Below are 21,663 nucleotides of genomic sequence, written 5' to 3' on the forward strand. Positions count from 1 at the left end.
CCAATCAGATTGCCCCAAATTCCATAACCACGCCCCTTAAAGAGCCCGCCAATCAAAACGCCTAATACGCATAACCACTCCCCATTTCCACCAATCACAGCATGTTATCGTCATGCTCCACTCACTTTCACAGCTATCGGCGAATCATCAGCCATCATTCCAGCCAGGCCACGCCCACTTTTCTGGATTTTTCTGCCTGGAAAAATCTATCCAGGAAAAAAAAGGTTAGAAAAAAACTGAAAATAATTTAGTTTTTTAAAATATATTTTTTAAAGTTAGATTGTGGTGATGTGTTGAAAAATGAAGTTGAGTTGAAGTGTTCTTTGTAATCAAGCTTTATTTCTTTTGCAGAGTAGACAATCACAAAAGCAGAGGGAAAAAGTTGCAAGTTGGATGGCAGTCTGCTTGTTGCTGGACGACGAAGTGGTCAGCTCTTGGGAAGAACATGGGACAGGCACTTTCGAGAGCAGGAAGCCGATCATGTTTACTGCTGCCTGGGGGCGAAAAAAAAAGTTTAAAAAAGTAGTCATGTTGGTGCATTGAACGAGTAGAAATGTCTCCTACTTTTCAGGCTGGCCCAAAGTTTGACTTCAGCACCTTGCGAATAACGGGAAGAAGAGCAAAATGTGTTGCCTGCAGGTCTGTGCTTTTAGGTGGACTCTGGCGATGAGCAAGTTACTCCCTCTTGTGGCACGGAGAACCCAAGAACAATCTTCCTTCAACTCTGAAAAATGAAATGAGGCTTGTTGTGTTGGGTCTGTCTCAGTGACAGATTGAGGCTGCTGTTGTCTTCTTTTCTGATCAAAACAATATTGTCTTTTCCTCTGATTAAAACAGTGTCTCCCGCTAGCGAATATTCCACAAATTGCACCCTACTAAAAATATTCATTCCTTTATATTCATTCTTTTGTGCATTTTTTTCACTTTTAAATTATCATGCAGGCCTGATCAAACCTCCTTGCGGGCCGGTTCCAGACGTATGTAATACACCCCAGATAAATAGTAAGGCGTTTTTAGCCGAAGAAAACGACCATGTATAGTCAGGCGTTTTTGAGCCGAAAAAAAACGACATAGTATAGTAAGGCGTTTTTGGGCCGAAAAAAACGACATAGTATAGTAAGGCGTTTTTGGACCGAAAAAAAACGACATAGTATAGTAAGGCGTTTTTGAGCCGAAAAAAACGACATAGTATAGTAAGCCGTTTTTGGCCCGAAAAAAAACACATAGTATAGTAAGGCGTTTTTGAGCCGAAAAAAACCACATAGTATAGGAAGGCGTTTGTGGGCCGAAAAAAAACGACATAGATATAGTAAGGCGTTTTTGGCCCGAAAAAAACAACATAGTATAGTAAGGCGTTTTTGGCCTGAAAAAAAACACGACATTGAATAGTAAGGCGTTTTTGAGCCGAAAAAACCGACATAGTATAGTAAGGCGTTTTTGAGCCGAAAAACACGACATAGTATATATAGTAAGGCGTTTTTGGCCTGAAAAAAAACGACATAGTATAGTAAGGCGTTTTTGGCCCGAAAAAAACGACATAGTATAGTAAGGCGTTTTTGAGCCGAAAAAAAAAACGACATAGTATAGTAAGGCGTTTTTGGACCGAAAAAAAACGACATAGTATAGTAAGGCGTTTTTGGCCCGAAAAAAAACGACATAGTATAGTAAGGCGTTTTTGGCCCGAAAAAAACGACATAGTATAGTAAGGCGTTTTTGAGCCGAAAAACACGACATAGTATAGTAAGGCGTTTTTGAGCCGAAAAAACCGACATAGTATAGTAAGGCGTTTTTGAGCCGAAAAACACGACATAGTATAGTAAGGCGTTTTTGAGCCGAAAAACACGACATAGTATATATAGTAAGGTGTTTTTGGCCCGAAAAAAACGACATAGTATAAAGGCGTTTTTGAGCCGAAAAAAACGACATAGCATATATAGTAAGGCGTTTTTGGCCCGAAAAAAACGACATAGTATAGTAAGGCGTTTTTGGCCCGAAAAAAACGACATATATAGTAAGGCGTTTTTGGCACGAAAAAAACGACATCGTATAGTAAGGCGTTTTTGAGCCGAAAAAAACGACATAGTATAGTAAGGCGTTTTTGGCCTGAAAAAAACGACATAGTATAGTAAGGCATTTTTCAACCGAAAACCCCCCGACATAGTATAGTAAGGCGTTTTTGAGCCGAAAAAACCCCACTTAGTATAGTAAGGCGTTTTTGGCCCGAAAAAAAACGACATAGTATAGTAAGGCGTTTTTGAGCCGAAAAAAAAAGACATCGGCTAAAAACGCCTTACTATACATGGTCGTTTTTTGGGGTAAAAACGCCTTACTATACATGGTCGTTTTTTCGGCTAAAAACGCCTTACTATATATGGTCATTTTTTTCGGCTAAAAACGCCTTACTATACATGGTCGTTTTTTTGGGGTAAAAACGCCTTACTATACTATGTCGTTTTTTGGGGTAAAAACGCCTTACTATACATGGTCATTTTTCTCGGCTAAAAACGCCTTACTATACATGGTCGTTTTTTGGGCTAAAAATGCCTTAATATACATGGTCGTTTTTTTGGGTAAAAACGCCTTACTATAAATGGTCATTTTTTTCGGCTAAAAACGCCTTACTATACATGGGTTTTTTTTTCGGCTAAAAACGCCTTACTATACATGGTCGTTTTTTTTCGGCTAAAAACGCCTTACTATACATGCTCCTTTTCTCAGATCGAAACCCTAAAATCAACCATACACAGAGAAGACTTTTTTTTGTGGTTGCGTCCACGCACGCTCGTCCTTTTGAAGTTTTATTGAGTTTTGCGGCGCTGCTGGTAGAAAAATAGAAAGTAGCAAAAAGATTCACAGTGCGGACGACAACGCCCCTCCACACGACTTGCATAGAAAACACACACACACGCACGCACGCACACACACACGCCAGTCCCCACACATTTCAATATTAGCGTGCGTGCGCGGACTATAAGGCTTCCCTAAAAACCACACAGAATAGACACACGTGTCAATATACACATACATGATGTATGTCTACATGTCCTTTTAGAGGTTGTCATATAATCGGGTTATCTGCCGAATGTACACATGCACACGCGCGCGCGCACACACACACACACACAAGTACAGTAGTGGCATTGGAATCAAATCCAGCGTGCGCGGAGTCTCCCGGGCGTGAGTGTGTCCTGACACCAAAGTCCCCGGTTGCCTCTATTCACAAGTACACACGCACAGAGAAAATAAACAACTGAAATGAAGTGAGTTTACCAACAAAGAAGAAGAAGAAGAAGAAGAAGAAGAAGAGTTAGTGGTGCTATGCTACTGGCTTCCAAAGGGCTTGAAACAAAGACAGGGTAGGGCTGCAAAAAAGGGTAGGGCTGCAAAAAGGGTTAGGGTGTCAAAGCTGGGTTCAGGCTCTCAACGAGGGTTGCCAGTCAGGAGGCGGAGTTTCAAGGGCCAGGTTCAACATTCAGGGGTCAAATCAAGATGGGTCACTACGCCTGGATTCAACATAGTGTTAGGGCTTCAAATTAGTGTTGCGAGTTACGATTTGGAGCCTCAGTTGAGGTTTCAAGCTTGGATTTGAAATCGGGACTGAAGTTTGAAACCTGAACCCTGGCTTGACCCCCCTCTTTTGAAATCTCAGGCATTGTCACTCCCTAATGCGAAAACCTAACCTTTACATGAAACACACCTGATGCTTACCCGATTTAGCTAATTTGAAATGCTAACCCTCGTCTGAAACTTTCACCGAGGTTGATGCCCTACTTTGAACCCTAACTTTTAATTTAAAACCTCAATCCTGATTTGACACTGTAAATTTTTAAACCCTTAACCTGAAACGTCAACTTAAAACCCTCACCTTTATTTAAAACTGTAGCCCAAAGTTAAACCCTTCCTTTTGACGCCCTAACCCAGGCTTGAAGCCCTACTTTCAACCATTTTCTATGGTTCATCTCGAAAAGGAAGTGTGATCTACTAGCTTATTCCAAACCCTCACTTTAATGCAGCGCGACGGCCATATTTGATATGACCGCCGCGCTATTTTGCTTCGGAGCGATCCGACTGGACGATCCATTAAAGTCTTTCTGCCAGGGTGGGATTATTTACAACTGCGCCCACCCCCCTGCACATCTTTCCAGTGGTCATCAGCAGGACTTTTAGAAGTTCGCCGTCACCCACTTAGTCCAAGTTCCCGCTCCTTTCGTCAAGCGAAGCCGCATTCTCCTTGCGGAAAGTTCCGGCTTGTTACGTCACGGCAGGGAGGCGGGGCTGGGTCGGTTTTGGCGGAGGAGTGGTGGTAAGCGGGGGGTCATGGGGAGGAGTCGGCGAGCCTCAGCTGTTGTTGGTGTGGTTGTAGGTCCGGCAGGGCGACGGCGAGGCGTTGGGCTGGTAATCGAACTTGCCCAGGGCGGGCGGGTAGTACGTGGTGGTGTACACGTTGGCCTGCTGCAGCGACGGCGGGAACAAGTTGGAGCGCTCGTCCGGTAGGAGATTGTTCTTGTTCAGCGTCTGCAAATGGCAACAAAATCACTCATGGGAATGACGCTGATATTGTTTATTGTAACACAGATGATTTATTACTTGTGGTTGTTAAAAAAAAAATAAAGAGGACATTGAAAAAAAAAAAAGCACATTAAATTGCAGTACAGGCATTAGTGTTGCATTCAAGGACACTGGGAATTTAGACATTTCTGAACCTTCAACTAAGAAAAATACATGTCACCATTTTATGTTAAGGGGAAAAAAAAAGCTTATTAGGTTCATCCGCCAACTTTGAACGCATATTAGACATTTCAAGGTGCGAGTGGGAAATCTCCCGCTTCCCGGCGGCCTCAAATACGGCGTCAGACTCTAAAGGACCTTGGCTGTTAGCGCCTTAAATCGAAAAAGGTCACTAACATTTAAATAGGCACACGAAAGCAAGACTTTTAACAGCACCCCAAAGGTGTTCCAAAGTAAATCTCAAGTAGGTGGTTGGGGGGGGGGGGATGCTTCAAAGATTCATTTCATTTACACTGCGCGTGTGCCCGCCACACAAAAGACACACACGCGTTTAACGGTGAGTAATGCATCATGGCAGATGCGTTTAGGTGGCTCGTGTTTTCACGCGTGCGAGCAAATCGGTGAAACAAATGCAATTGAGTTTCATGTCAAAGATAGTCAGCACACTAATGGACAACAAAATGGAAGATTTGCGCCGCCATTTTGTTTTGAGGAAGCAATTTTAAAAGAGGAAGTCAACTCCCAAATTCTCTTGACAGTAGTATTACATCGGCGCCCTCACTAGCCTAAACGCCGCATTCTGCTTCATATTCCGTTTGTGGAATAGGAGTTCAGCAGGAAAATCCACCTGGTTTTAGCCATCTCCGCGGGCGGCCATTTTGTCACTTTGTGTCAGCTGAAATTGACATCACAGTTGCTCACAGCTCAGGTCGGAAGCAATCACTTCTCAGCGGTTTTCTGAAGCCGACTAAATGATCAAACATTTGAATTTTAGTCACTCCCCAGTGCGTGGAGCATGTCGGTGAATTTTGATGACGAGGAAACTAAGAACTAAGCTCATTTTTTTTCCTCTTCTTTTTTTTTTTTAATTCACACCCTGAAGCCAGTGTCACAGTGCAACAAGAAATTTGGAACATGTCTATCATGAGCAGACCCACAAAAAAACTAGCAAGAATGGATTTTTTTTTCTTCCATCATTGTGAAAGTGGAGCCCTGTGAAGTTGGATAATTTGCCATAAAACACTGCGCTCAAATAACTATTTCCTCTCTTTTTTTCGCAAGCAGCTTTGCTCTCGTCGTGCATTTCATTCCATTGCGCAGGTGCACCTCATGGCGACAGATCCAGATGAGCTCGACAGAAGCCAGCATTCATCATTAGCGTCGGCCCGTAGCTGATTAAGGGTATCATTACGAGCCGTTTGACCTTTATTTCCTGTCATCCAAAAAGCCAGAAGCTGGAAATCGTCAGGCGGCTAAACGCTGCCTTGAATTCATCGAAACGTCGACGACGGCGTGTTTTGACGACAAGGTGGAGGTCAGACAAAAGCAGAGCGTTTTTTTCGACGAAAAAGCAGCAACCAAAGCAAAACATTTGCAATAACCTCTTGTGGTTTAATTAATGAGAACAAAACGACGCGTTCCGAGGACGCCGGGAGTCGAGCGCGTTAGCGGCGGCGCGCTAATGTAGCTCGTTAATAAGGCGCAGGTGAGCGGGTGATTCATCCTGGCGTGCCGGGACAAATGTGGCAATAAAAGGAGTAAATAAAACATGAGAGCACATTTTATGGTTCCTAAATCTTTCAAGTGTCCAACATGGAGGCTCAGTTCCAGCCCATTTTTGTGAGAGCGCTTGAGTCCTACATTTCAGCATAAAAGGACGACTAGCGATAGCATTCATTAAAACGCAAATGAAATTCGCAAGAGGACGTTAGCTTGAACCCTGAGATGATTTGCTCAAGCGCGACCATTTGAAGGTTCATTTCCAGGGTGATTTCAAAGACCAACGACTCCCTTTTTGGCCGATTTGGCCAGATTTGGCGCACTTTAATGCGTGTGGGCCGAGCATGCTGACAAACTTGGGATGACTTGCCATAAAACAAAAGGCTCAGTAGCGTTCAACTTAATTAAAAAAAAAAAAAAAATCTAACCCTAAAGCTAACGGCAAATTTGGTCAACCTGTCTATTAGGAGAAGACCCACAAAAAATGGCTCACTATGCCATGCTTGAAAAGACTTTTCGGATCATGTTACGTTTGTTACTTTTTAAAAATTCAGACCCTATGGCACTCTTTGAATTTTGGTAGGCTTCTCTATCATGAGTAAACCCACAAAAAAAAGTCTTCACAAAACCATGCCGAAAGTCTGGCATTCTGTTCTGACGCCGGCATTTGCAGGGTGGGCCATTTTGGCCATTTTCAAGGATAAACACCCTTGAGATTTGGTTGGTTTGCTCGCAAATTTGAAGCCGAGACAGTATCCTGGACAGATGGGCACCGCATTTTCTTTTTTAAAATGACATTTTTCATAATTGCGTGCGGGCAGATGAGGGTCGTGAAATTTGACGACTGCCCGTCGAACATAAAACGCGACTAATAACTTCAAATGGAATCCCCCAAAGCCACTTTCACTTGAACGACATGAAATTTGGTGGGCATATCTAAAACGTCTCAAGAGGCCGAGCCCAAAAAGACACAAAGTCTGCCACTTTTGGTTTGAAGCCACCGTTTTAATCGTCCTTTTGGGCTTCCCGGCGTTCCTTTAAGGACTCTTCTTGAAATGTTGGCCCGACGGCTCGTGAACGCGAAGCACGTATACGAAACGGATGCCAACTTGCGAACGCTTCACCAACCTTGAACTCCATCGGCGTGTACTTCTCGTTCTTTGGCGTGGCGTTGCCCTTGTAGTTGAGGTGGTTGGGCGTGGTCGGATGGATGACGGCCGACTCTTGCGACGGCTTGTGGAAGCGTTGGCAGTACACGTAGACCAGGAAGGACAAAAGACCGGCGCCCATGAAGCAGGACACCCCGGTGGCGATCAGGTGGATGGATGTGAACGCTGCCCAGCAAAACCGGAAAACAAAGCACGCTGGTTAGTTCCGCCAAAGGAGCGCTTGTTTGTGCATCGATTGAACGAGTCGCATGATGGTTTGGAGAGCATTGTTCCAATTTGTGGCGCCTCTCCCATATTCTGTGACGAAGGACTGGATAAATCATCTTGACTTGGCCATTTTCTGCTTTGTGCGCCGAAGGAAATAATTTCCTCGAATTGTTCAGTGCAGTGACGTCTAACAGATGTGGTTCGGGGAAAATTTAAAAGGATACGTTTTAGTTCGGCAAATGTAGTGAACGTAGCCAGAAATACAAATAGTGAAGGATTAACACGCAAAAATTCTTCTTGTATTGCGCTCCGTTCCAGGACGATCCCGCCAACCGCTGACCCGAAGCTTCGGGACTAACCGTTGCGCGGATTCATTTTGAGTGCGGACAGAGACGGCACAGAGACACAAGGATGCGCACAGCGTGTAGCATGCGTGGTAACGTTTGTGTGATGGCAAGCGGGTGGAAGCGGGGGCTCGTCAGACCGCTGCTAATCCACTTACCCCCGCAGAGTTGGTCCTTGTCAAAGGCTGGCGCGGGGAGGATGACTGCAGAGAGGAAGACAGGAGCACACGGTCAGACGCACACACACATGCACATGCATTATTTTAAAAAATAAAGAAAAAAAACCACCCACGCATGCGTTGAATAACAGTGAGGGAGCGAGGGGGGGGGGCGGGGAACACACATGCAATGGCGATGGCATTGAAGTTGCTTGATCCACGCAGACAAAACAACAAAGACACAACTTGTTTGGGGGCGCGCCTTGTCCTTACAACAGATTCAAAATAAAATAAAAAAAAAAAGCAAAACTATGAGCTCAGGAAAGATTCCGACCTCCTAAAGAAGTTAAGTCGGGTCAACCTGATGAATGTCGAGTGAATGTATGCGTTTGTGTGAGAGAGTGTTGGCAGCGAACGTTCAACAAACCCGAAGAGCGCATCACTTCCTGTTTTCGTTTAGCTTCCATCTTCTCCGTTATCCTAAACCTTACCCTGATCATCCCAATTTTTACACATATTGATACACAGCGAACAACAAATTGATGGAGAACTAGTTCTGACATCATTTTTGATTCCGAAGAAGGACCCAAGTCTCAAATTGAAGAGATGTTACAGACTCACCGGGTATTTCGTTGCAGTCCCCCCGCTGGGTGGCGTTGCCGATGCAGGGGGCGCCGCCGGCGGCACCGCACGTTCGGGTCCTCATCTGTACCCCCGAGTCGTCGCAGGCCGACCACAGCGACCAGGCCATCCAGCCACCTGCACGCAAACGATATTACTGCCAAGAACAAACCCGAATTGCGCCCCCACCGGTCGGAAAAAACAAACAAACCCTACAATGAAGCCACCAGCCACAGGACAAGCGTTTGTTATGTCAACAAGTGTGTTCAGTGCACACTGGAGATGACGAGAAGGCGGAAAACAAAACCTCTGACCCGAGAGGGGGGGAAAAAAAGAGGAAAGCTCCCACCGCGCTGAAATCAAATTTAAAAGCGCTTTGCTTTTTGGGGGGAATGAGCAGAAGCAGGTCAGAGGACGCGTTTACCTCCACTGTCAGCCTGCACCTCCATCTGCTCCCTTGGGGCCCAACATGCATCTAGACACACACACACAAAAGACTGCACCGTCATGCCGAATGCACAGCTACCTATTAGTCTTGACGTTTATGCTGTGATCACTTCAATGATTGGCGGAGCTCACGCCCACAACGGCGCAAACACCATCCATCCATCCATCATCTACCGCTTATCCGGGGCCGGGTCGCGGGGGCAACAGCTTTAGCAGGGAAGCCCAGACTTCCCTCTCCCTAGCTACTTCTTCCAGCTCTCCCCGGGGGATCCCGAGACGTTCCCAGGCCAGCTGGGTGACATAGTCTCTCCAGCGTGTCCTGGGTCTTCCTCGGGGTCTCCTCCCGGTGGGACATGCCCGGAACACCTCACCAGGGAGGCGCTCAGGAGGCATCCGAATCAGATGCCCAAGCCACCTCATCTGGCTCCTCTCGATGTGGAGGAGAAGCGGCACGACTCTGAGCCCCTCCCGGATGACCGAGCTTCTCACCTTATCTCTAAGGGAGAGCCCCGACACCCTGCGGAGAAAACTCATTTTGGCCGCTTGTAACGGCGCAAACACCTCCTTTTTAAATACGGTGGCTTGTGCGCATCTGCAAAAATGAGCAAAACCCAGCGTCACCCGACTCCGCGCAGATTTAGACAGCGCTTCGCACTAGACTTGCGCCGGTCACGAAAATACAGCCCTAGATGTCAGTTGTGCATCGATAACGACGATGTATGAGAAGAAAAAAAAAGCGCTTTTCTCCTTTGTGCACTGATGTCAAGGTTGCGCCTCAGTCACGACAGTGGACCACCCATTCCTCCTGCCGCCCTTCATTACAGTTTAATCATCGCCTTGAGTGACAGGCACAGACACCTGATGGCCGATTAGCAAATGGTCGCTGTAGCGTGCTCGTCCATGTAGCCAACAGTCGATTGACAGGACGCCAGAGAGGGAAAAGCCGATCAAATGGGGGCGATTAGCATCCCGGCGCAGGTAGGAGAAATGACAGGAAGTCATTTATCCCCCCCCCCCCCCCCCTCCTCCCCTACGGTTAGTAATTACGGAGGAGGCGGGAGGAGTGTGTGTGTCCTGATTGGCATTTGGAATAATGCCAATTGAAAAGCACATGGGGGGGGGGTGAAATGGCTCCTGACGGGAGACAACGGGGCAATTTGAGCACGAGGTGTCTGGGCTTCGAATGTGTTGAGAAGGAAGACACACGAACACACAGAAAATAATAAAATATCAGCCTGAAGAGAAAAATATTCAGAAAATGTCCATGTCACATCCCATGAGGAAAATGTCCCAAAAAAAAAACAAATATACCCATACCGAAAGAAAAAAAGGTCACCTTAAAAACCAGAAAGGAAAATGTTATCAAAAGAATAATCAATCACCCTCAAAAGAAAAACATACGAAAACAACCCCCCCCCCCCAAAAAAAAACCCAACTCCCGCTGCGCTGGTCCTCACCATCACACGTGTGCGTGTTGCAGAGCGCCTCCTCGGTGTGCAGCCCCAGGCAGATGTCGCCCCCGCCGGCCGGCGGCGGGCTGCCGCACGCTCGGGTGCGCTGGTAGTGGCCGCCGCCGCACGCCGCCGAACACTGCGACCACGACGACCAACACGACCACGCCCCCTTCACTGCAAACACACAGCGGCGCCACGTCAACAACGTCGACGCCGTATGCGACCTTCACGCTGCACGGGACTCCCGTAAAAATAAAAAATACAAATAAAAATGGGTAAATGCCAAGTACAGCAGAAGTAAATAACTGAAAAATTTTGCACACCCCGGGGGTTGTGGTCACCACAGCTCAAGAGATCTTTTGGCGAGACAACTTGTTTTGAACAGTTTTGGCGCACCCCTCGTCTTCCACCTGCAAAAAACGGGTTTCTCACACCACGGTTTGGTAATAATTCCTCTTGTTCAACTTAATGTGTGCAGTGCGTTTTTTTTAAGTACATCGAGACCAGCCCACCTGCTTGAACTTTTTAGGTCACGCACCCCCTTCGACGTTCAGAGACAATTGCTGCACACCAACGTGAAGTCGTACTGTTGAATGACAACACGAGCTCGGCAATGCAATTATGATCTCAGGCGCACCCCCGGGGGCGTGCGTCCAACAGTGACCTCGCTAAAAGTAACTCAAACAACTTCATGCTGCGTTTTGAGGTCAGAGCGAGAGCTCTTCACGTCGAACTTCCGAGGAAAGGTTGCAAAGGTTGTGATTTACGGCCCCTTTTCCGCGCGCGCACCACACTAATCTATATTGGCTTCATCCTTCCCGCTAATCTCATCATCAATTACAATTTTGCAGGCATTCTCTCTTTTGTCACTGGCCCTGTCCTTGGCCGATGAGTGTGTGGACTGCGGAGTGCACGGCCAGGCGGGCACGTGATACTCATTTCAAAAAGACGCAATGATTGGATGCCCAACCCCCCCCCCCCCCCCCGCCGCTTGGCGGGAGGCACTCGAGGACACGTAGCAGAGATTTTCTCACCAAAGACCGAATGGAAGAAAATATTATGAACCAGCACCAGGATGTCCGAGGGATGATGAAATTCGGCACACGAGTCTCTCATGACAAGATGCAGGCAAGGCATGATGCAAAGTAAAAAACTACGCTATGAATTGCAGACGCAATTGGCAGCCATGTTGGGGGAATTTGGACCATAAAATCACCACTGGATCATCATACAATATTAGAATCCGGCACCAAAGTGTCTGATTTACATGAAATTTGGCAGGCGTGTTTATCATGATGATAGGCACAAAAAAAAAAAAAAAAATCATCAGCATAGAACCTACGCTGTAAAATGCGCAGAAAGGCAGCCATTTTGTTTTGAAGCCGACAGTTTGTCAGGCCGTTTCGAGTGGCCAAAACCAAAGGGGTAGAAAGTATAGCATCCAGCACCCGAGCGTCCGACCAACAAAATGCCATGCGTGCTCATCATGACAGAACGCTCGAAAATCATCTCTAAGCAGCCATTTTGGTTTCAAGCAGACCATTTTCCAGGACATTTCTAGTGCGCCACCACAAAAAGAGTTTGGGAAAACATGAGCATCCGGCACCAAGTATTCTAATTGACACCGAACCCGGCACACGTGTTCATCTTACCGGGACAGGCCTGGACGTTGCAGTCCTGGTACTCCACAGGGGAACCTCTGCAGGCCACGGGGGCGCTCTTGCCCTCCGGTCCGGCGCAGGATCTTCGTCGGGTGCGGTATCCTTTGGAGCAGCTCTGCGAACACCCGGACCAGGAGTCCCACGAAGACCAGCCGGGGCCGCCCGCCCCTCGGACCAGCGGGGTTCGAAGCAGCTCCTCCACTAGGTCTATAGACAAAAACTGAATCAATTGAGTTCTTGTTTTGACGACAAAAAAACGATCCTCCAGAGTTTGGGACCACACGAAACAACATGGCAACCAAATGCCCGTCCAGCCCCAACAAGGCAGTCCTATGTGGACTAGTCCTGAATGCAGTAGTCCTGTGTGGCCACATACGGGGTCGGGTAGGTAAGGAGTACGACTCTGGAAGCCAGCGCTGAGAGTCGTGTAAAGTGGAATGTGCGTTTGAGGGCAGGCATGCACTGATGGATGCTTGAAGGGGGGTCGTGAACAGAGCTGGGCCGTAAAATAACATTTGTCTTGACAGCAGAAGAAATATTGCCACGAGAAAAACGCTCGGTCAAAGTAAAGCAACCATCGTCAATCCGTCAACAAACACCTCCTAAATGTCTTTTTTTTTTGAACATCATGAATCCTTCAAGCAGAACCTCCTTATGGTTATTCATTTCACGATGATTATTTTTACATCTTGGTTCGAAAAGGGGTCGTTGCCGACAGAAAAAAAAAAAAAAAAAAAAGGAAGGTTGTGACAAATCAATCCACACTTTTGCTAATCTAAATTTCCAGATCCAGTAGGTGGCGCTAACACCTCAAACTGTCTGTTGGGCAATCAGGAGCCCGAAGAGAACAATTTGTGGAAAAGGCGCAACAATGTAGCATTGAAATTGTGAAGCTATACTTTATTAGATTGGATCATGAGACAACTCACGCCTTTGCGTTCTCTGGTCCATGTTTAGTGTGGAACACACCATGTCACCAAAAAGCCACACTGGTTACTATAAAGGCCGACTGACTGATTTGAAGTTGAAAAGACGCCCGTGACGCTATAATTGGAGGACACACTTTTGAACTGGGGCCTAGCCCAGCTGTCTTCGGGAAACAGGCGGGGATACACCCTCAACTGGTTGTCAGCCATCATTAATGATTAACATTTTTCCAAGGGTTTTCATTTTAATTTACTATTATTTATTTATTTATTTATTTATTTATTTTTTACAAAATGTGTGGGGAAAATACAATTCCAAGAGCACTTGCCGTCAGTGTCACAGGCGGCGGTGCCGTCGTTGGGGCAGTATCGGGTCTCCAGCTTGCGCCGGCCCATCTGCAGCTGATGCGGGTCGGCCAGGCGAGCGCGGCACATGTAGCGGCTGCGCTGCTCCTGACGCGCACCGCCCTGCGTCACGTTGACCGGCATCCACGGCGTCCACGGCGTGTTCCGCTTCACCTCCGGACATGCCTCCAGGTTGCACGCCTTGTACTCCTGGAAAAGGGGGCAAACTTCCAATGTTTGTTTTCCAAAGTAAAAGCCTCGTCGGCGTCCGATTTCCTGGCCAAATGCCGCTTACCAGGGCGCATCCCGGGCAGCTGTTGCCATTCTCGCAGGTGCGTACCCGCGAGTGCACCCCCCCGCTGCACTCGCTGCTGCACTTGGTCCATGAGGCCCATGGGGACCAGAGGACCGGCTGGGGACACGAGACGCCCTCGTTGCAGAACCTGACAAGAGGCCGTCGCAACCACAATGACTCGGGAAGATTGCGACTTAGCCTCAAAATTGGACGTTTTATCTAAAATGGAATATTTTGGGTTGAAAAAAATGGTATGGTTTTACTTTGGGAGAAAGAAATTTGTCCTTTCAAAAAGATACCGATTTATTCTTGTGTAGAGGATTTATATTTTTAAATTCTTGAATGAAAAATCCTTTCGATAAGATTATTGAAACTTTTATCTAAAAATGTGACTTTATTCATCTAGGGTGATGACGCCCCCCCCCCCCTCACCCTCAAATATCCGCTTGGAAAAAAAAAAGACTTCCTTTTACAACTGCTTTTGCAGAATTCAACATTTTAATAATGAAAAAGAAATCTGACATTTGTTTGAACAAATATTTTTGAAAGATTACAAACACCCCAAAAAGAGGTAACTCATCAGATTTTTTTTGGAGGGGGGCCGGGATCTTTTCTACATTTTTTTTCAACAATTATTTTCTACGGAAAAAATGTAACTTTCTTCTCGCAACATTCTGTCTTTTTTTTTTCTTTTTTATTTACCATTAAATCGTGGACCTTATAGCAAACATAAATGGTGCAAAAAAAGTATTTCAACAGGGATGCCAAGAGTTTCACAGAAGACTTGTTTTTCCCCCTCACCTCTCATCACGGCTCGCCCCCACGCAGACGCGACCTCCGTGCCGCGGTGCCGGGTTGTTGCAGGAGCGCTGGCGCAGCTCGAATCCCGTGCCGCAGCTGGTGCTGCACTGTCCCCATGACGACCAGGGCGTCCAGCCTCCGTTTCTACGGCGACGCACACAAACAAGAGGATCTCATTCGACCACAAAACTTTTGTCCCTCAATGGACACATTTGAGCTTGAAAGTCAATACTTGATTGAACTTATTTTAGGGAAGAATGTTTTAATATTGACAATAAGTTAATGAAAAAAAATCAATTAGGCAGGTATATGAATAATAAATAAAATGAATGAATGAACGTTCATAGAACAATTTAAGCCCCCCCCCTCCAAAAAAAAAGCAAAATTATTGCAACAATTCATTCGCCACATCCATACGCTGACACCTGTGGTTTCGCACCATACCTGGAGCAGTTGGCCACCTCAATGGTGGGGCCCTCGCACTTCCTGCCTCCGCAGCGAGGGGCGGGGCTATCGCACGACCTGGACCGGCACAAACACGAGCTGACGCCGTCCACGCCGTCGTCGTTGTTGCACGCCTGCCACGCCGTCCACTCTCCAAAGGCGCCGTGCGTGGTCTGGTTCTGCATCTGGACACCAAAAGATTCACAGCTGGGACTCAGTCTGTCACTTAAGTCTCAAGCTTCAAACAAGCGACGGACGGGCAAGGGACAAGCATTCGGAAAATATGAGACTTACCGGACACGCCGTGATGTTCTGCTTCCACTGGCTCATGTTGGTGCTGTCCTCCAGCGTTGTGCAGCGCCGCTGGCGCATATCCCAACCGCAGTAAGGATCCCGGGACTCCAAACACAGCCTGCGGGAGGCGCAATTGCAATTGTGCCAGAAGAGGAAGGCAAAAAAAAAAAAAAAAAAAAAGGTTGTTTAAATTGAGCAATTTGAGAAAAATCCAGCGGCCAGTAATGCATACACAATGACCAAAACTGAAATGGTCATTGTCAAATACATCAATATGGTGTACATGCTTCAAATTTGATAGCAAAGGGACAAAATTACCTGTGCGTTTTACTGCATGGCTTCTTGAGACTTTTTTTTGTTTTGTTTTTTGTGGATTTACTCATGTCTCCCAAACTTCATGTTTCTAAGTCAAACTGGCTTTATGGTCTGAATTTTCTAAACATTCGAAGTAAGTAAAAAGTGATTTAATCTCATTTGAATGTGTTGCATTCAGGGCTGTCGCGTAAATCTTAAACCCCAGCAGACAACCAGCAGGGCATCACAGCAGTACGTTCGCTTCGTTACCCCCCTCTAATGACATCGAAGCTGTGTGGTCACATAAATAACAAGCCCACTTTTTTCATGAGGCGTCATTAGTACGCTCGAAAAGAATCCAAAGGTAAATGTTAAGTCACCTCCCCACTTTGCAGATATGCGACATCAACCTCTCAAATATTCATAAAGCTGCAGCGAAACAGATGTAATGGCAGCTAATTGGATGTTAAGCCGCTAAATCTGATGATAGAGTCTGATAAAGGACGACCGCGGTGGCTCGTTAGGTGCACTTCCTGTCTGCCTTCACGGCACTTCCTGTCAGCGCCTCCCTCGATTAAAAGGCGCTACTAGGTGCCGACGAAGCGACAGCAGGTGCCGTGTCTAATGGTGCCATTCGGCAGCTCAAGGTCGGCGGCGTCATTTCACCGAGGGCGCCTTCATTTGCGGATCAACCAAATGGAACTCTGAGCGCCGGTCAGAGTCAAAGTTAAAGTCACGGATCGTTGATCAATTCTTGCTCTCTTCGAGTCCAGCAGTCAGCCTTTTTGATCCATTGGGATAATTTCGCATTGTTTTGGAAAATTTGAGACAGTTGGCATTACTGTTTCAAATGGTGGTACTGGATGACGAGATTCAATTACCGGTAAAAAGAAAAGAAAAAGTACGTCTTTTTTGGGCTCATCATATTAACCCTTTCATGCATAACGTGATAAGCTGTCCACTGTAGTAAGCGTTGTACCTGAAAGGGTTAAGAAATTTGTTTGGTATATTTGTTTTCAATATTTATGAAAAAATATTTCTGTATTTGTCATCCAATATTTTTTGTGGGTTTTTCTTTTCCTCTCCGCTATGAATGCTTCTTTAAAGGTGTGCAATTGCGCAATCATCTTGCATGCTGAAGAGACGACATTCCGAACCGATGAGATCGTCAAGTGACAATTCGGACATTGAGATTTTTGTTGACTGTCCAAGTTAATCCTCTACAAAGAAGAAGAGCGAGCGCACATGAACGGAACGCACCGTACAAGGTCCAGCTGATACAAAATCATTTCCAGGCGTATGAAAACAACACTGGGCAATGAGCCACATGTTGCTTCACTCACATGAGGTCAATGTTAAACAGGCCACCGACCCACAAGACGACGCATCAGCGGCCATAAATCGTCCGCATTATCCGGTGGCGTAATTGTCGCTTCCGATCGGTCGTCGTAAAAAATCGTTGTCGGCTTTTACGGCGGTGGCGTGAAAAAACTGGCACGCGTGTGTATAACTGCGCCCATGACCGGCACAGCCGATAAACGCGGCGCAGACGCTAGGTAATATAATGACGGGCACTTTAGCCCCCCCCCGGAACACCAAGCTGACAGGCCCTCGCCACTGGGGAGAAGCGGCTCCTTCCCCAGGGCGCAGCCGGACGACGAGCAGGCTCCAGTCAGCCGCTCCGTGTGTGATGCAACACTGCTGGCGTCCAATTAGAGACACGGTGCTGACACGGCGCTGATACACAGAGTGGCACTCAATAGAGCGCATACCTCCACCAAGGCATTCGGGAACATTCATGGCAAAATAAAACACATGGACAAGAATTTAAATTCAATGGAATACAAAAGTTGACATTCAACACATTCACATACACACATTTTTGTGACATTTTTTGGGTAAAACTGTTCATATTTGTCTCATAGGTTTGTTTTATTTTATAATATCGCAGCAAACTGGACACCGTGCATAACAAGGAAACAAAAGTGGACACTGCCGAGTGTAAAATGCAGCAAACTCAACGATGAGTAGCGCAAATGCACCAAATTGACATTTCACCATCATTTATTACCAGTAATCTGTCCGAGTTGTGTCCCACAACTTCTGCGAGTCACTACAAGTAAAGCAACATGGCAGCTAAGCGAGTGCGCGATTGCAGGCAATGCGGCTAAGCTAGCGCCTTGAATCGCTGCGGCTAAAGTAAATCAGCTCACAGGGTGAGTTAGCGAGACGGCCGGAGGACAACGCGCTACCATTAGCTCCAGGTGCCAAGTGGCTAGGTCAAACCTAATCACTGCAAATAGAGGACAACAACATGCGCACACACACAAACTCACACACACACACACACGCACGCACACACACAGGGCCCAGTAAGCAATCAGTAAAAGCCTACATATCATGTGCTGTTGAAAAGGTTTAGCAGCGTAACCAAAAAATAAGATGAATGAGCTCAACGCTAGCTAGCGAGTGGATCAATAAGAGAAAAGAGCGAGGCATTAAAAGCACTTTCACCTAATTGAATTTGCTCGCAGGATGCTCACACCCGCCACAGAAAACGCGCAACACCACCACTTAGCGCACAGAGCTATCAGCGACGCGGCACGCCGCTTAAGGACACGCAAGCACAAACGCACACGAAGCAGCGGTGGAAAGTTAAGTCGAAATTTGGGAAAGGTTTTTATTTTTTTTTTCATGAAACCATTTCTTCTATATAATTTACAGTTTTAAAAAAATACTTTTGTACTTAAGGACATTTTCACAGTCTATACTTTAATTCATTAGAGCAGACTGTTTTTACAGTATGTATCTGTTTACCACCTCTGAGGCGCACGCGCGCGCACACGCACACGCACACGTACGCACGAAGGCAGCCAATTTTGCTGTAGCCGCTGCAATGCCCTTGCCTTGCTTTGATCTTGTAGATCAGCTCGTCTTTGGCGAAGCAACATGTGGCCCATTAGAAAGATATTTTGCTGGTGTACATTTGTCAGCGTGAGGAGGCTCCTTGTTTTGTTTGATAATGTGACTGAACCCGCCGACCTTGTCCACTGCATTCCTTGCAATTGACAATTTCTCCTCTTTTTTTTTTTTGGTTGCAAGGAATAATAGAGAAGATTTCTCACATTATGCGTTGGGGTTCTTCCCCTCCTCCCATATGTGCTAATATTAGCCTTTTTTTATTTTTTAAACCATTGCAGGACCTTCGGTGAGCTGTCAAAATGTCCGCCGATGTGCAGAGTTGAAATGACGGACACGTTGACACAAGTCAGGAGTAGGGAAAAGCGTCAAGCGAAGCAATCCCCAGCTGGAGGGGAGCTTCGTGTTCCTCTCGGGGCCGATACCTCATTAGATCAACTCCCTGACACGTGTGTGTGTGTGTGTGTGTGTGTGTGTGACTGCGTGTTTGTATGAATGTGTCTGTGTGTGTGTGTGTGCGAATGAGTATTTCTAACCAAAGACAAGAAATGGAGCTCCTGTTGTGTCATAAATAGTGTTAGCATAGCAAATGCTAATGTCGCCGAAAACTAGTATTTTTTTCTCCCCATTTCAGTGACAGAAATTATAATATACACCTAAAAAGTAGAATATTTAAATTCAAGATCAAAGAAGCTCAAAGCACTTATTCAACCAATCAGAACGCGTTGATGTCATCCCTTATATATGTTATGTTATCCTTATATATACTTATGTGGTCTATGTTAAGAAAATAGAGGTGAGAAGTGCAAGGTGATTTGACAGCCCTGACTTTCCTTAATTTAAATCACCTCAAACACACAATTATTGCACGTTATAATTATTATGAATCATGGATGGATAATAATAATATTCTGAGCTTCATTACAACGTAGCACCGAGCAGCCCCAAATTTTCCATCTGCTAACGTGGCTTCGAAAAGAGAAAAGACTTTTTTTAGGTGGTGAATTAATCCTGGCGCAGGACGTTTTAATCAGCCGCTATAGGGCGGCGGAAGCATTGAGCGGAATTAACTGCCAACAGAGAAGAGAACAGAAGCAGAAGCCTCAACCGACTTCCCTCGTTGGACGAACAAAGTCTATTCGTGGTTGGCTTCAAAGCAGCACTGCGGGAAACCTGAGGTAAACACGCCACCTTGAACGCCTCGGTGGGAAATGATGCAAGCTAGCTCACAACAGCCAAGGACAACCGGAGCGTCCTGTATTTACGGCATTGGAGACACGTATTATCCGAGAGGAGATGAATGGCAGCAAAGCGGATCTAGATTCTGGATCATAATGAAGCAAAAAGATTGCCGAGTGTAATACCGCAGTAAAAACTATAGCATGTCGTAATGCAGCTCGGTGGGAGACTACGGAGAACCGTGCAGCAAAGTGGAGAGTGGGGACTCACATCTCAGTGTGGTATGTGGAGCATCTTTCCAGGGGGATCTTCAGCACTCGGTCGCTGAGGCCCACAAAGAGCGAGCGGTCGCTGTGCAGGATCTGCAGGCTCAGGATTGGCTGGCGCGTGCCAGTTGGGAGGAGCTCCATCTCCTCCAGGTAGCAGCCTTGCAGGTTCTTGTTGGACGTGGCCAGCGCCTTCAGAATGCTGCCGTACTCTGAGCAGGGAAGAAGAAACACTCCTTACTCTGCAGATTATTTCCATTGCGTTCTCTGTCGATTTATCTGCACCGACCGGTGCCGATGTACATGACGTGGTAGAGCGTGTCCATGCCCTGCACGATGTCCACGGCCAGGTGGGAGAAGCGCACGTCGTCCTGCATGACCAGCGGATCCACTGACTCGGGCTGCACCACTTCGTTCATCAGGAAGAGGCGTTGGGCGTCTTGCAGGCTGCGCTCCGTCAGACCCTCGTTCGGACCCTCGTCCTCAATGGTACCGCACTGACCGTGGAGGTGGAATGCAACACGTTTGCCCTGTCCTGTCCTCCTGTGGGTGTGACTAAGGATGGTCAGAGTGATACTAACCTGGAAGTTGCTGATGGGGTTGGGGGTGGGCATCCAGGTGGAACGAGGGTTCTCCTGGGAGCGGAACGGACCGTTGAAGGCGCGCGTGATCGCGCTAAGGTTGAAGGCGCAAACGGCTGATGCTGCGATGCTGTTGCTGGGTATGAAACACAGGACGGGTCAGGACGGGACAGGATAGGGCAGGACAGCATGGGAGTGAAAAATGGGAGATATGCATTGGGGAGGGAAGGACAGAGGACAGGACAGGAGGGGAAGATGGGGGATGATATGAATAGCACAGGACAGAATGGGAACTGCGGCAGGAAATGATAAGAGGGAAAAATGGGAGATGTTATCGTTGGGACAGGGCAAGGCAGGATAGAAAACAGGGCAGGATGGGATGATGTGGGAAAGGACAGGTCAGGTCAGGACAGGAAAGGGCGTTGGTGAATACTATAGGGTGGGAAAAAGACAGGACAGGATGGGAGAGAAAAACGGGAGATGCGGATTGGCGGGGAAAGGATTGGACAGTAGGGCAAAAATGTGAGATGATACGGAATGGGACAGGACACGGCAGGATAGAACAGGAGGGACAATGGGAGTTCTTAAGGATGGGTGACAACGGGACAGTGTGGGAAGCATTCCGAAACCAACTGGAGACGTTCGAGGGAGAACTGATTGACTCCTAAGTAAAATGCATCACAGACAAATACATACGGATTAGACAGGACAGTACAGGACAAGCGAGTAACAGAAAATAGTCGCTGTTATTCTGCTAGTCAACATTGTGTTTAGCGTGTTCATCCATGTCATGATCCTCTCCCCTTAATGAACCTGCACACACTGCACCAGCACGCCTTGTTTGGCTCCTGGCTGAGCTTCTCTATCAGCTCAGCGCTGTCAATAAGAACACAATTAAAGTCTCACTTGGAGAGCAGGTGTCAAATAAGGGAGGGAGAGAGAGCAAGAGGGAGACAGAGAGAGGAGGGAATGACTTCCTTCCTTTGCCGACGCCGATTTTGCATTTATTTCTTGCTGGGCTCGCCCACAT

At 46.8% G+C, this 21,663-nt stretch overlaps 1 protein-coding gene and 1 long non-coding RNA gene across 6 annotated transcripts in view; both read right to left on the minus strand.

Annotated features, from left to right (window-relative positions):
- Positions 1–319: 319 nt before the first annotated feature.
- Positions 320–2,263, minus strand: LOC147198515 (uncharacterized). The gene is made up of 2 exons (XR_015102289.1): positions 565–2,263; positions 320–494 (listed from the first exon to the last, which is right to left on the minus strand). It is a non-coding gene; the product is annotated as an uncharacterized LOC147198515 (long non-coding RNA).
- Positions 2,264–2,785: 522 nt separating this feature from the next.
- sema5ba (sema domain, seven thrombospondin repeats (type 1 and type 1-like), transmembrane domain (TM) and short cytoplasmic domain, (semaphorin) 5Ba) overlaps positions 2,786–21,663 on the minus strand; it is a 53,101-nt gene continuing 34,223 nt past the window's right edge. Inside the window, exons 9-24 of one of the 5 annotated variants that reach the window (XM_086123300.1) lie at positions 20,634–20,769; positions 20,342–20,549; positions 20,057–20,264; positions 15,395–15,512; positions 15,101–15,285; positions 14,657–14,800; positions 13,856–14,003; positions 13,545–13,770; positions 12,281–12,496; positions 10,952–11,038; positions 10,632–10,802; positions 9,152–9,202; positions 8,728–8,865; positions 8,107–8,151; positions 7,357–7,562; positions 2,786–4,515 (exon numbers count right to left, since the gene is read on the minus strand). In XM_086123300.1, coding sequence (XP_085979426.1) covers positions 4,339–4,515; positions 7,357–7,562; positions 8,107–8,151; positions 8,728–8,865; positions 9,152–9,202; positions 10,632–10,802; positions 10,952–11,038; positions 12,281–12,496; positions 13,545–13,770; positions 13,856–14,003; positions 14,657–14,800; positions 15,101–15,285; positions 15,395–15,512; positions 20,057–20,264; positions 20,342–20,549; positions 20,634–20,769 — 2,464 coding nt within the window. In that variant the 3' untranslated portion in view covers positions 2,786–4,338. The remainder of the gene's footprint in view (positions 4,516–7,356; positions 7,563–8,106; positions 8,152–8,727; positions 8,866–9,151; positions 9,203–10,631; positions 10,803–10,951; positions 11,039–12,280; positions 12,497–13,544; positions 13,771–13,855; positions 14,004–14,656; positions 14,801–15,100; positions 15,286–15,394; positions 15,513–20,056; positions 20,265–20,341; positions 20,550–20,633; positions 20,770–21,663) is intronic. The other 4 variants (XM_086123303.1, XM_086123302.1, XM_086123301.1 and 1 more) reach the window with 4 other exon arrangements.

This window comes from Hippocampus guttulatus, chromosome 11 (genome assembly GCF_054856545.1).
Source record: "Hippocampus guttulatus isolate MCC_2025c chromosome 11, RoL_Hgut_1.0, whole genome shotgun sequence".
Lineage (NCBI taxonomy): Eukaryota > Metazoa > Chordata > Actinopteri > Syngnathiformes > Syngnathidae > Hippocampus > Hippocampus guttulatus.